Below are 16,017 nucleotides of genomic sequence, written 5' to 3'. Positions count from 1 at the left end.
TCCACCATATATCTTGGATATATTAATTGCATATATCGCTAAACACACAAAATTCGCAGTGTCCTTGAAAAGTTAGTATTTATCTTTAAGCAAGCCAAATTTATGGCTCTCTGAGATGCAGCATCCGTAAGATATAATTTTAATTCACCTGGTTTGAGGATTGTGGCCCCTGTTCTCTGTTTATCGCCTGCCATTAATTGCCTAAACAAAATTCCATTTTGGCATTTGGCTGCCTCACTTTAGGTTCACTCAATACCACTTAATTGCTAATATTTACCCCACCCACTTTTTGCAATGACGCACTTGGCCGGAAGATTTTGTTTAGCACACGATTATATAACACAGTCAGCAATTGTTAATAAATAAGCCAATTTGAGTGGTTAATATTTCGATGGTCGGAAGGAGCCATCTGTGAAGAATACATGTGTATACATCACCCATGGAGGCAAAGAGTTTTGGGCTTTGAAAGTGCAGATGGCCAGATATTTCCCACCAGAAGAAGTTACGTACATTGTCACCTACCTGCAAAGAGAAAGAGAAAAGGATGGAGTGTGAGCAATGGTTGCGGAAAATGCAATTTCAGATATGTTGACAAATAAATACGGTTAAGGTCTTGAGATTTATAACGACATTTCAGTGGGCGAATTGTGCGCACGAAATAAATCTTTCAGTTTAGAAACTAGAAGAGCTGTACACTTCAGCTTCTGCTCAGGTTTATAATAAATTCAGATTAATATTCGTGTGTGTGTGTGGAAGATTTGTAATTGAGTCAGAATGTTTGGATCTTATCCAATTCGTTATTCCTGCAATTTCAGCATAGTTTTCTCACGTCCCAGCAACTTAAGTCCTTGAAATATTCATAGAACGCGCTGCACAACATCGCAGAAGCCAACTTAAAATTCCCATTCAGGTCAAAACAAAAGGAGTCTTGGCTCTTTGTTTGGCTTATTCTTCCGCCGAAAATCCTCGGCGAAAAACCACAAAAAGCAATAGCAGTTCAAAGGCGATACTCTTGGCCTAGGTTCGTTTGGTTGTCAACTTCAATTTGGTCGCGCTTCTCATAAATATTGACGCGAAAATTGTCGCTTGCATTTTGGGCAAGGGGATTGGAGCGGCGTGGGGGGAATCAGCAGGGTTATTAAAAAATTCATGGCTTGTAAAATGCTGAAAATCCGGGCAATGGAAAATTTAAAATGCCTATAAAGGGAAAAAGAGCAGGAGGCAGGGAGCGAACCAAAGCGCCGGGCTGGGGAAGTCGAGATGAAAATTGGCCGGCAAAGCGGCTTATAGAACGGAGGAACAGAAACCAATGCCGCTTGCCCTGTGGCCTTTTCCGACCGCAATGTTGGCGGATGGGATGGGGTGCTGGGTGGTGGGTGGTGGGAGGTAAAGCCTTCAGAGCGCGAAGGTGTGGATGGAGCGAGGGGAGCGGCGCGTGTGGTCTGTGGGTTGGTTGGGCTCGGAAAACATGACTGCGTTTGACGTCCACTCGAAAATATCATTTACATATCCGCGGAGGAGTCCGCCGTAGCTCAGCGGGAAATACATGAAAAGCTTTTAAATTTTTGATAGCCACCCGCTTTTCATCTCGGCCAAAAACAAAACAAGAAGATGAAAACATGAAAAAAGGCAAAACCTGCGTGAGTTGTACCGCTGATCCTTAGCATCCGTATTTTCCCATACTTTATCCTTTGATTTCTGGCATCAGTTGTTTGTTACATTTCTTTTTTTTTTTGCAAATTAAATTTAATTTCAATGTTTCTGGCCTTAATCGTATTAATATTTCATTTACTTAACCCTTTCGGCTGCCACAATTCCACCTAAAGTTAAAAGCATCTTTATTTCATATTAATTCCAATTTCATTTGTTTGTAACTGCAGTTTTTAGGCACTCCTTTCGTTTCGTTCACCCTTAATTTGGCTTAATACTTTGTTTATTTACTTTAGCCCCCACGGCTAGAGATGAGATATTGGTTTATGGCCAAAACAAGTAAGATAATGGAGGGGAAAAAATGTTTGTGCAGCCACATCTGTGCACTTTTTGCCTTCGGTTTGTTTTGCTCTTTGGATCTGTTTCTCTTGGCTTTTTGTTTATATTTTAATTACGTTTTCGTGGTTGATTTATGCTCATGAAATGGCGTGGGTGGCCTTAAAAAGGGGGTGCGGTGTGGTAATAGAGTGGTCGCAGTTGCTCCAGTTGGCCTTGAAAGGAATTTGGGTTATCATGCGAGATTATATCCTAATGGCCGTAGAAGAAGGAAGCTCAGAAAATGGCAGGGTTACCTATATAAGAAAGGATAAATAAAATGTTCCTCAATACTTTCGCTTAAAATTTCCCGAATTCTCAATTATTTGTAAAATCTTCCCTTGGAAATCTAAGCTTTCTCACCTCATTGTCCCCAAAAAAAAAACGCAAGTTTCCTTTGTTCCCGGATCCCCGGCAGTTGTGCAATGCGCTTTCCATTTGTTTGGAGATGATAAATGACCGGCATTTCCCAACAATCTATCCATCTATCCATCTAGCAGGCAGACCATCCATGGACATCCATGCATCCAACTAAGTAATATCTGTGTATCTATCTGGGCTATCTTTTGTTGTGTATTGTTATTGCCTTTCGGTTTGAATATTTCCGCTGTACGCAAACATACTTACATACATATAGATAGGTACATAGAATATGGCCATCGAACGTTTTTCGTACTTGCCTGCAACTTGTCAGTTTCTGCACAAAGACCATCAATTTATTTAGTTTTATTATCTGCACACGCAGTGCGGAGAGTTCATAGATGGGGTGGTGGTGGTGATGGTATGTGCTTTTCCGAACCAAAGTTCTTGTTCTTTCTATATTGGCTCAGAGCTTCTATTTTGTAGTTGTTTTGCTGGCCATTTTTTGCTTTCTTCCTTTTGTTTACGCTCTGCACGCAATGCATAACACAACACAAAAAGCAAAAAGGGAAAATTGTTTTTTGCAAGTGTCGTACCCCTTTTCTCCCCAAAAAACAAAAAAAAATATATATATATAGGGGCAAAAAAAAAAAAAAAACAATGGAGTGAAAAAAGGAATATCTTGACACTTTATCGTTAGCCAAAAACTAGCGCAGCGTAAACAAAAGACAAGCGATGGGCGAAAAGTGGAGGCAGGCACAACATGACACGAGGGGCGTGGCACGTGGGCGGGGGGCATGGCAATGTAAGGTTTTGGCATTTTCGCGCTTGGCGTTAAATTCCCCTGACAGCTATAAAATTGCATTTTAGAGCAGCACACAGCACACTACAGTGCAGAGAAGTCAAAACCAAAGTGATAGGAAGGAAGACAGGAAGGGCGGAAGGAAAGGGCACGCAGCGGATACAACAATGTATCTATGTATCTAATAAATAGTTATTGCCGATGTGCAACAACAGCAACAACAACAGCTACGGCGAAGCAGCAAGAGCAAGAAGAACAAAATTGATATTCCCCCGAAAGCAAAAGTGCGACATCATTATATAAATTGTGCGGTGGCTGGCTGGCCAAAGTGAGCATCATATGTTTTCTATCTGTATCTATCAGATACACTAGCCGGGTGGCTTGGCTTTCCTCTAAGTTTGAAGTGATTTCACACACATGTTTTCCCCAAAGCAACTTTTCCTCCCTCTCATTTTCCTCTCTGTCAACATGACCACAAAATGTTTCACAGCTGTGCGCGAAGGGAAAACGAATAAAAAGAAAAAAAAACAAGGCAACGAGAAAAAGAAAGAAAATATCTGAGATAACGCGGGGGAGTTTCCCCCTGGCCATTTGTCATTGATGGAGAATATGGGTATCGGGGGAGTTCGATCGGAGGAAAAACAAACAGAAACTCGTGCACGTGACACTGAAATCATATTTATCTGATGCACCACCACTGGAAAATGTATTCTAGCAGCGCAAAAAAAAAAATCCGTCTCAAATAATCTTTTAATGTGGCCGAAATGTATATTTCATTGATTGAATATTTATAAGGTATTAAATACAATTATTGGACATTGTATTATCGAGAAATAAATTAAAATTCATTTCAAACGAAACATATCCCTTGTGGCATCCGCTCTCATTAAATTATAACGCATGACGACCGACCAACTATTTGTGTTTTTGAATGTGACTTTTTGTTTCCATATGGTTATTTCGTTGTTCTTCATATAATTGATAAAAGAATTACTCATAGCAATTCCACAGCTGTTTTATAACCCCATCGAAATCTGTTCTATCCCCTTGGGGTTTCCATTTCAATATGCCTTACACAAATTGATTCGATTGCAATCTTTGAGTGAGTGAATTTTTATGAGACATCATCCGAGCTCTGTGCTCGCTGTTCTACGTCACACATGAGGGAAGATTTTCCGGTAGTGGATTTCATTTTCTCTCCATAGGCCTGGCCTGCAGCCTGGAGTCCTTGCGATAACAGTGCCACATGACACGTGTCTATGCCACGTGTGTGTGCGAGGCCCCCGAAAGGGTTAGAAACTGACGTCCGCCTCTTCATTTTATTTTATTTAATTTTTCTGTGGTGGCTTTCACTGCCGTACCACTTATGTTGAGATTACACGCTTGTCAGCGAAGGCGTTTCGCCCACAAAATACTCGGAAAAGGGTTTTTTTGGGGTGGTGACGCGGTAAGGGAGTGGATATTCTTGTTGAAAGACCGATAAAATGAGCAATATGTTGAAGTTACCGAAGTTAGATAAGAAGTGTGCGTAAAACAGAAGTTGCAAGCACTTGAGGAACTTAAAAATGATTTTCTATTATCATATATATTCATGTACTATTAACCATATGTTTATTAGTTTATTTATTTATATTTTTCTTCTATTCATTATCGGCATAGACTAAACATTTTTGGCAGCTCATTCAACTTTGCTCATCTTCAAAAGTGTACAAGTGCAACTTAGATGAACTCAACTTTTGGATTACGATTTTGCTAGCATCGCCTCGCTCTATGCAAAAGTTTTTTATGGTATCTCCTCGTTTTTGCTCATTTATATATATACACTTTTGGCTCCGAACGATTATGAATGCGAATGGAAATTTAGACGGACAGTTGGGCAGAACGAAAAGAGGAGGAGCTCCTGGCTGGCTGGCTGTTACAAAAGCCTCTTGGCTACTAAGCGGCTGATGAAGTGGATTCAACGGCAGGAGCCTGGCATAATTTGCTTAAATAATTTGTAAGTGCAAAGTTATGAATTGCTTGGATGAGCAGCAGCAGCTTGCAGAGGATTATATTCCTCACTTCTCCCCTCTGATCTTCCGCGCACAGCAGTTTGCCATTTTCCCGGGAAACGCATTTCGCCGCAAATCGTTTTCCAACCCACCTCCACCCACCGAACCCTGCTCTAAAAATTTGTTCAGCCAAACATAAAATGTTAATTGTTTGTTTTTCCCCGTTTGACAACCCCATTTTCCTAGGCATTTTCAATGAGGAAATGAAGCTTAGAATTCACAGAAGTGCATACAAAATAAAGGCTGGAAAAGTGGGTTAAATGCTTAATGATCTGATGATCATGCTGGGAATGGGAATGGCAATGGGAGCTGCAGTAATTGCAAATGAAAAATTGCAACTGCAATTGCTGGCGCAGCACGTAGAACTCATTTCTCTGCCTGGTTTTCCACAATAAATAATCGTACACATGCGGATGCGCAGATACATCGCAACTGGGTGAAAGTTTCACACACTGTGTGTGTCCATGCTTAAATGCAATGAAATTGGATTTTCATTACGAATGCTCGTCAGTGGATGATATCTTATGGAGGGTTCCGAAAAGCGTTTGCTGCTCTCTCTGCCAGCTTTTCAGCGACCATTTATGAATTACGACAATTTCACCGAGGTTGGTGTGACGTGTGACACAGTTTGTCTGTGGGAGTTCCCATAATTGTTCTTACGTGACACATTTACCGACTCCTTTCATTCTGCAAAAAGACATGGAAAACACAAAGAAGAAGAAGGAAAGGAACTGGTATCTTCCATACACTTTGACAGTTTTCAAACGCGCCTCACATGGCGGCACGTTTGGCCATAGGCTGAGAAGTTGACTCTTTGTCAGTTTGTAGGCAGCACGAGCATATGTATCTGTCAGATACTTTGGCCAACTCACGTTACACGTAGCCGGCATATACTTCCCAGAAGAGCGAACCGTGTTCACTGCACCGGGCACGTTTGGGCCAAGTGTATCTGCCAGATACTTGTCACAAAGAAATGCTAGCCTAAGAGTTGCATTTCAATGGGCACTCGTTTATATAGCTAATAAAATTCCATTAGAATCTTAATAAATTAGCGCAAATAATGATGGTACAGCAATAATTTATATCGTGTACTTCACTGTCTCAACTGCAGCATAGAAATGGCCTGACTCTTGGGTTAACTACCAATCAATGTCCACCAGCAAACAAGACCAAGTGAAACTAAAAACAAACACACACAACAAGTCGATGAAAACCAAAATCAAATCCAAAACGCACTTAACTCAATATGGCTAACTTTTGGCCCCTAGATCATATCGTGCTCCAACCATACATATGTATGTATATATCCCCCCTATTCCACCACGTCCCAGTGCCCTCCGCATCGACATCATTCAAATAGTCGTAGCTAACAAATTGCACTGTCGAATGCAATATTTTTGCTTTTAGTCATAATACCTTTTACATATGCTACGACAGATGGCAGAGAAGAGCATTTTAAGCTGCCATCTCCACCCACAAGTTCCAACTGGCTCCCGTCCCTCATCATCCTACAACTCTCTCCTCTTGCACATTTGCTACACAGAAAACAAAATAGTGTTAATTTTTGAAATAAATTAAATATCTTCCTATATCTAAAAGTATTTTAAGTTGTATTCATTTTTGAGTTTAGGTATATATTGACTGAACCCTTAAACATTATTTAAAAGATTAACCTTGTAATCCAATGCATTTCTTTCAGTGCACTGATGCTCTTGAACCAAAGGTAAGTAACTGGCATGCAAGCCAGCCACAAGAGTCAGTTAGTGAGTCGGGATGTTGAGGTCGAGGGGAGAACTTGTTAGCATGAGATGCGGATGTGTCTCGGACCAAAGGAGCAGCGAGTGCAGAGAAGATACTCCAAGTGGAGGAGCAGGAGGTGCAGCAGGAGGAGGATGACGGTCTGCGGGGATGAGAGCGATGCCAAAGTGATAAATCCTTGCGGCTTTTTATTTCCACCGAGGCGGCGTCGTCTCCTGTGTGTCTCTGTATGTGTGTGTGGGTGTGATGATGTGCCACGCCCCCTTTGCAGCACGCATTGCATTACAGGCACAATAATTCTTACTGACAGCCCTTGGGTTTCGTTCTTTTGGCGATTTTCCCTTTATTTTTTTGTATTTTTTATTTTTTTTTTTGCATGCCCAACATGAAACGCATTAAATTTCCTCACTTAGCGCCCAATTAAAGGCAAAGAATCAAACCAAGGCAACCAAAAGGCTCTACAAAAAAATGTAGTATCCCTTTTTTTTACTTATCATATACCAAAAATTTACGCCTCGTTAATTTCAATTTAAGTGCAGACAATTTAAAATACAACCAACGAAAAAAATCAGTACCCAACTGAAAAGGGGCGAGAGTGGGGAAAAAATAAACCCAAACTTGCGCCATTTTCACAAAAGGCAAAGCGCAAATTAACGGCTCCGTTTTCGAGAGGTTTTCCAAATGGAACCCCCCTTTTCCACCCCCACCACACTCACCACACACACACACACACATTAGCTTTGGCATAAAAAAGTATTTTATCGTTGGCCAGGAAACAGTTTGGCGGAAGCCGGAAATGTTTCCACTTTTTGTTGTATTTCCCTTCTATTCCCTGGGCTGCTGCTCCTCGGATTGCCGCTAAAAAGGGTTTAGTTTAGCACAGGAAGAGTGGAAAATGCCGAGAAGTGCATTAAATATTTGACTAATTAAAGTAATGGCTAGAAGCTGGGAGCGAAACGAAGCATTCGCGCAATTTATTTGTACAACAACGAGCTTATCATTTCGCATTTCTATATTTAATTGTTATATACACTTTTATGCTGCGCTGCTGAATAATTGTGTGTTTGGCTGGGCTTTCAAGTTGAACTCTTGTGGCTGTCGTCATTATTATTCTCATAATTGGGTCGACAACTTGTGTCCCTTTCGGACTTATTAAAAAACAAAACAAACAAATTCAGAAGGCAAAAAACTCAAACTTTTTCTCCCTTTTAGACATAAATCATAGCATCGAACATAAATAAATAATGTTTATTATTTTTCTGCAAGTATTTAATTGTAAATAACCAATGACAGTGTTAATATTGTTTTAATTAAATTCCGTAGGCAGGTTAACAGCCTATTTAAATACTTTGCAATTGCAATTAGATGAGCAGAATATATCCAAAAATAAAAATGCTCTGCATAAAAAAAACACTTAAAAGCCATTACATACAAATTTGTATATTTATGTGTCAATAATAATATTATTATTTACACGCCTTGCGCAATTATAAATCAAATAACTCAAGTGATTAAATTGAATTTCTGAAATTCCACTGACATGTTTACAATTTTTTTTCAAGCGACCTTTTTTGCATAATTAGCCCATAAATTAGAAAACCTTTTAGATTTTTTGCTGCCCTACTTGGAAGGCACACGAATTCCAAACAATTACAATGAAATCATTCTGAAGTCATCAGCCCGAAAGTTTAGTCAACTTTGTAATGGCCAAATAATCATAACAATCAAATAAAATACACAGCAAAACCAGTTCCACAGTTTGTTGCCACAAAAAAAATCAAAAAAAAAAAAAAAAGTGGATAAAAGAAGAGTGAAGTGTGTGCTTTAAGTGTTGACAATTGACTTACTGACTTGTAGCTCTTGGCCATCATGCAATAAACAAGTCACAGCAAAAAAAGAAAAGAGAATCCCAAGAAATCAAGTCATAATATTTTTCCGACATTATTTTCAACTGGCCACTGGTCATATACGAGTATATATATCATTTTTACGAGAAACGGGTGGCATTCAAATAACATGGGCCAAAGAACTTTAAGCCGGCAGCAGCTGACTACGAACACATTCATAAGCTGGCCAACACACACACGCACACAAACAGAAGTAAACTACTTTAAGACGGGTCGTTGACTTTCAGTGAGCCACAAAAAAACTCGGCTATTTCATTTGTCCAACGATTTTTTTCTTCTTTTTTTTTTTTGACACAGAAATTATGAAATGAAATTGTACGGGATTTATGGAAGTATTTGAGCAAGCAAAATGGCAAACATGTGTGAAATTATTATATAATTGCTGGCGTTCAACCAATAAATATGAAATATGAAAACGCAGAGAGTATAATATTAGTTTGAACAAAATAAAAATCACTTAAAGAGATATTTACATGAACATGTTCAAGATTCGTTTTGAAATGTTTATTATTTACACACTTAAATAGATTTTTTTTTGCCGTGGATAAACAAGAAAAATCTTTAGATATTTTCGCCAATTTCATTGCATCATTTATAAATCGAAATTTAATGATTTGTGATGATACACACAGCCTTATTTTTAGAATAAGGTGAACAAGAACTTTTCCACCATTAAACCATTTTAAATTTGATGTGCTTTACTACCGAGGGCTCGAATAAAAAAGTAGGGAAAACGGGGAAAAGGAGTTGCAGCCTGGCTACGAAATTTTCCGCACATTTGAGCGGAAAATTATCGATTTATATATGCGCAGAGCACAGAGACCAAAATGCAACAGCGGCTGGCAAATAGACCCACAGACAGAATTGGTTTGGGGCAAACGGGTGGAAAAATGATGCGCCCAACATTTGATGAAAGAGGAAAACTCGCACACACACACCACACACGCACACACAATCGTTCAGAGGAGCATATGTAACATGCTAGCACATTTGTAGAGGAGGCAGTGGCAGATGGATGACACTCTCAGCGGGCGGGGGCGTGGCGGAAAACTCTTCTGGTGAAACTTTTCCGAGGGGCGACAGCGGAAAATTGGCGAAGGAGAAAATGGTGCGGCGGCTACTTTTGCTTACTTTTCATTCAAACATTTTTTGCATGTCGGAAAGGAATTCCTTTTCTTCTCTCGTAGCCAACCCATCTAAAACATTGATATGTTTGGTTCAATAAACTGGCGCGTGAATATTCTACTTTACTCCTACATATCTTTTTTTGTGCTGGTTATTTTGGTAAGTGTTTCAAAATAAAGCAACTACAAACTGAATAAAAAGTAACAGAAAGACTGAATTAATGGTACGAGTTTGTTGTCTGCGTTTTATGTGTCAAACATGCGATTGAAGTTCGAAAAAAAATGGAAATTGTTGAGAGGAATTTGCCATTGCAATGGGAAATAGAATATTTATTAAGTAACTAAACTTATATATAAGTAACTAAACTTATTGAGTAACTAAAAAACAGAGAAAGGTGTTAGATAAATTTATAGGCGAAATGAGTAGTTTGAAGATAACGAACAACTTTAAACTAGTTGAAATTCTTCTTAAGAGCATATGTCTTGAATTTCCCTTTGATCTAAACAGAATGCTCCATTTCCTAGAATTCCTATAATATATGCCTGTTTAAATATCTCGAACACCTCTCCCTTGAGCTAACCCAATTATTACAGTCATCGAGCCTTGACGTTTTCCATCTACATTTCCCTCGTATATTTTCTTTCAGCGTGCGGAGAAAAAATAAGAAAAAAAATAGGAATAAACTTTTCATCTCAGCTTTTCTTTTTCCCAACAGTTTTGGGGGCGAGACCTTTTTATGCCTCTGCTAATTTGCTGTCATTTTGCTTTCCATGCCTAGAGCGCCTAGTACCCATCCTTGAACCCATCCTTCGGGTCGTCTATGCATTATATATCGATCAAAATTCAATTTGTGACGCTTTTTTGTCAGCGTTTAAAGCGCAGCTGGAAAAAAGTGGCAGCAAAAGATGAGCGACGACGGCGAAAAAACGAGAATTAAGTTTAATTGAAAAAGTTTGTCACATTTTTCTAGCAGCGTTCTTTTTTGTCTGGTTTTCTGGTTCCCATTTTTTCCAGTTTTGATTTTTTTCCTTTTTTTTTTTTTGGCTATGACTTACGTATGACCTCGAGCAGTTTTTAATTAACCCAATTTGCAGTCTGAGCTGAAGAAGAAACTTTTGCCCCAAGATTGCTTCGCTTTTCTGGTTGTGTCTCTCTTTATCTCTCCGTGTGTTTCATTTCCATTTTTCGCCGCTGTCACTTTGAATTCAAATTCATGTGCCAAAAACCCAGTGGCTGGTGGAAAATTGAAGCTGAGCCACCACCGCTGACTTGCCAAAACACACAACTTCCACCTCAACTTTCAGTTCAGTTTCAGTTTCGCTTCAGGTTCGACGTCAGAAGATATCAATGCTAGTTTGTCAGAAGCTTCAAAAAGATATAAAGGTGGATTATCCTGTTTAGCACTAAGGAAAAAAATCACCTTTATAAAAATGGTTTGAATTTTAAATTCATAAACACGAAACAAGTGTTAGCTACAACTCCTAAAAGATCATTATAAACATTTTACGTAAAATCCATTACTTATTTCTTCAAGTGCAGTAGTCTATTTGCCAATTTCCAAAAGCTCATTCTGTTTCAAAACTGATAAGTTTTCTCTGCTCAACTTTCGAGAGATAATATCTAAACCTTTTGTTTCCCACCAGCATTGTCTTTAATTTCAGCTTTAAGCCACATTCGCAACTGAAAGTAATAAGATCAAGATGTTGTCCGACTCGCAAATAAAATTCTTCAGGGTGAAGGGGGGAAATACGGAAAATATGATGGTATAAATTTGTCGACGACAGACAACACATGTTGTTAATAACTTTATTGTTTGCTCGGCTCTTCTTCGCCACTCGTTTATCGAAACTGAAACACGTGACTGGACCTTGGTCACAATTAAATGAACTAAAAAAAAAGAGAAAGATTTTTGATACTTTTTAACGTTCCTCGGAGATTTTCTTCTCTCGACTGTTTTTCCGCAAACGTTGACAGAAAATTAATTAAAAAATTCCCTCTGTTCGTTCGGCTGGGTGGGCAAAAACTATATAATGACTTGCAATCGATTGCAGTGTGTTTTCAGTTCAAATGGCTGGATATTGCGATTGCGTTAAGTTCATTACCGAAGTCTCGGGAAAAAGTGGGCGGCAGGTGGAAAATGGGATCCTCTTGGACACAGGTGGTCCAAATGCAGTTGATAGCTGCATTCGATGGGATTAGCTATAACAAAGTCTTAGAAGCTCGTAAAAATGACAATGTTACTGGGGAAACTCGGAAAAAAGGACAGAAGCTAGACTTTAATGAAGTCATTTATAAAGAAAGCTGGCACATACAATTCTCTGAAGAAAATGCACATATATTATGGGACTGGGCTATAATTAAACATTTCTTTAGTAATTTTCATTCATTAACTTAATACCCTCTTGCCTTCGTTTTCTTGCGCATCCGTTCGAATTTCCCCCTTTTTAAACTTGCTCCAGTTTTCACCTGCATGCCAAAACCAAAAACAAAACCGAACCAAATCTGAGCAAAACCACGTACCAAAAATGGTAAAAAATACTTAAATAAACTGAATCAAAGGCAAACTTATCCACAATCTTTTCTCTCTCGTGCTTAAATTTCCGCCCCGATTTTCACCGCCCCCTTACCCCTCACCATACATCGAGTTTTTCCGAGTGCTCCATAGCTGCACATAAAGTCGTTAATACCGCAGTTTTCCTTTCACACATCGCAAATATCTAGGGAACGAGAGTGTGAGACGGGGAAAACTGGAGGTCTCATCTTCTCCACCCCACTCGAGATTTTCACCCTCCATCTCTGAATGGGAATCCGTGGCACCTAATTTGTTGCAATTTTCACCGCTACCAACGGAAAATTCTGCTACTCCGTTCACCGGCTTTATTAAAAATGCATAAAATCTGCACAACAACAAGAAAAGCAGAAGGCGAAATAAATTCAGTTTTTCTCTCGCTACTTATGTATGTGTACATTTTTCCTTCTGCTGTAATTTAAAACGCAGCATACGTGGAAACATGATCAAAATAAATATTAAAAATAAATTAGAGCAACCTGCGAGTTTTTATTAATTTTTAATTTACGAAGGGTGTAAAATAATGACAGAGAAGCGCTAGGAGAACTTGCAGCTGCAACCCAACACGAAATGCTGGCTGATTAAGAAGCGAAAAATTGCAATATAAGCGAAAAGAAATATAGCAACACATACACACAACAACCATCCAGGTGTTGCAAGCTGCACAAATATGTGTGTGCACACCCATAGACACGTGTGCAGTGGCCCTCACACATAATTGAAATTATGTTTGGAAATTGCAATTTGCTAGGCAAGCGCAGGGGAAAATGACCATATGAAAAGAAATACGAACGGAATTTTCAGGGCTTCACCTTACGAACAACGAATAACAGATGCTCTTAATTGAAAAAATATTTAAAAATATATATTTAAGCTGATTATTTACAAACAATCACCAAAAAAATATATATTTAAGCTGTTTATTTACAAACAATCACCAATCAAGCTCAAAAGGGTTTTTATTTGAATATACTCAACTGGGGAAAGAGTATAATAAAACCTATAGCACTTATGGAACCCAATAAATCTGCTGTTTCTAGATGAAGATGGAAACCAAAGAATAAGAAGAGAATAGTGAAAAACCGCAGAGAAGCTAAGCTCAGGAAATCAGGAGTCATGATCACGAGTTTGATTAAGCTCAGCTCGGCTAATTTCATAGAAAGTTGCGTGATTTAATTGATGACGGACCGTCGAACAAGCGCTTCTTCGCGCTTCCTACAACTCCCCCTATTATAAATCCCTCCTCCTCCTCCTATTTTTTTTTTAGCATAACCCAGAGGCACTTGAGCAGAACCGTGGAAAAGCAGAAGGGGAGATGGAGGGGATTTGTGTAGGCAACACGACGATTTGCAGTCAAAGTTGCAGCCAGATAGATAGAAAGAAATGTAGTAAAAATGGAAAACCAAGTTAGGGGAGCGACAGGGACGGCAACTGTAATGTAATGACATTTGGAAAAGGCCAGCAACAACAACATGATAAGTTTTTCCTTTGGAGAAAAGCCTCTTGCTGTACGCCTCGAGCACTTTTCAGTGTTTAACTTGTGTGAAGTTTTCAAGTTGCAGTCGGACAAGACAAGACGGATAGATAGATAGATGCGAGATGCGAGTTGCGAGCATCTTAGGCATCATGGCCACTTGTGGAGGTTAACCCACTGACTGCCGAGGGGCGGTGGTATGTGGCAAAGTGTGGTGTGGCATGGTGTGGTGTTGCGGCTCTGGAATGGAATGGAATAAATTGGGGGTTCGAAGTGGCTGAAAACCCAAGACAGCTGTTGCCCCAGGCTGCCTGTGGTTCTGCGGTTCTGTGGGCCTTTTAAGCAGGTCAACTGGAGACACGAGAGCAGCGGCAGCAGATTGCAGTTGTCGAGAAGTTTGGCTGGAAGTTAATCTATTTGAAAAGTTGCCCAGGCAGTTCGAAATTAAGGAACGAGAAGGCAAAAATAAGGAGAATGGCACTTAGGCACTGGACGAAGATCTATGTACATATTTATATGTGTTTCTATTACGAAGTACAACATTTCTAGGTTGAAGACGTAAACAATCGTAACAGCAAGAATTAAAGAAAGTATGCCTTCAGCTTGCTAATTTAATAATTCCTCTATACCCAAATCCAAATCCTATTCACTTGCATAACGAAATCACACCACTCCGCTCTCGTTTGTGTTCTTTTGGGTAAAATTTCCATCTAATTACCGTCAGAGTGTCACAGCCACTTGACAATGACATCTCTCATTTGGGCCCCTTTTTGCTGCCCCCCCAAATAATAACCCCAAGTAACAGTCCCAGTAACATTTGAATGTGAACCACTCCTCGTCGACCCCTTTAGTCCATAAGTACTGAGCACTGAGTACTTGGCTATGCACTTTGATATACGTCAGTCAGTCAGTCAGTTTGGTCGGTTTTGTGATGCTAGAGAAATGGAAACCTGAGTGCGATGCGCAACACACGTCGAATACGTAATATGTGGGTGATTTTAAGGCAATCTAAAGTGGGAGGTGCTGCTGCTGAGCTGAGCAGATTGCTCCGGGAATGCTTAACAAATTATAAACATTTATTATTTACCCCATAATCCATATAAACATTAAGTTGTGTATGGCGAGAGAGTGAACTGAGACTATGCGTCGATGGTTATAATGACGTTCTATAAGCGTTTCCGCAGTATACTCCATTTTAGCCACTTTACAGGGATTTTCAAAGCGCATAAATCACTCAATTGGAAAATGCACTATCTCTTCTATCTCGCCTCCACTCTATTTCTCCGCTCCTTCCACATTCGGTTCTGGCCCAAAGCATAATTCATATGCTATTTAAGCCCGGGCCATAAATTTACCGACCAACGCACACAGGCACCCACATTAATTAGAACGAAGAGTGAACTCTTCGCTTACCTTTCGGTCTCTGTGGTTATCTAATAAAAAAAAAAATAGAGAACCCATAACCAGACGCAAAAAGGCGCATACACACGGTGAGAAAATTACTAATGCTGAGCCTCATTAGTCTTGGCCCGAAGATTCTGCCAGTTTCTTCTGGAGCAGTTTCTTCGGAACAAAGCGTATAATTCCATTGGAGAAATGAGTATGCAAAAAGATGCACGCCGGCATAAATTAGAGGATTTGGCACTGTACTAAAATAATCAATCAAGGTGCCAATCAATCACCCATCGGAAGAGGAAATTTTTAATACAAATACGAAGTGTGCGGAAAATTTAGCTAACAAATAACAAACAAAGAAAACAATCAACGGAAGCAATTACAAGACACTACAAATTTTCGAATTGGGAGTGTGGATTCTAAATTGGAAAAAACCTAATTTAATTCTGTTAAAAAAAAAAACTGTTTTTCATCTGTGATTCAGTGTTTCTGTATTTATCAGCATTGTTTCGCTGGAGTTACTCATTTCAGATAATATTTATCATTTCGTT

General features: G+C 39.4%; 1 protein-coding gene across 9 annotated transcripts in view; it reads right to left on the bottom strand.

Moving 5' to 3' along the window:
• The window catches only part of LOC117146122 (maternal protein pumilio), a 168,944-nt gene that overhangs the window by 71,031 nt on the left and 81,896 nt on the right, over window positions 1-16,017 (bottom strand). For 2 of the 9 annotated variants that reach the window (XM_033312124.1, XM_033312126.1), the window contains exon 2: window positions 511-522. The exons of the other annotated variants lie outside the window; for them this stretch is intronic. In XM_033312124.1, coding sequence (XP_033168015.1) covers window positions 511-522 — 12 coding nt within the window. The remainder of the gene's footprint in view (window positions 1-510; window positions 523-16,017) is intronic. 9 annotated transcript variants of the gene reach the window in all.

The sequence above is a fragment of the Drosophila mauritiana genome, chromosome 3R (genome assembly GCF_004382145.1).
Source record: "Drosophila mauritiana strain mau12 chromosome 3R, ASM438214v1, whole genome shotgun sequence".
Classification (NCBI taxonomy): domain Eukaryota; kingdom Metazoa; phylum Arthropoda; class Insecta; order Diptera; family Drosophilidae; genus Drosophila; species Drosophila mauritiana.
The sequence above is the reverse complement of the archived record's forward strand: the minus strand, read 5'-3'. Positions and strand labels throughout refer to the sequence as shown.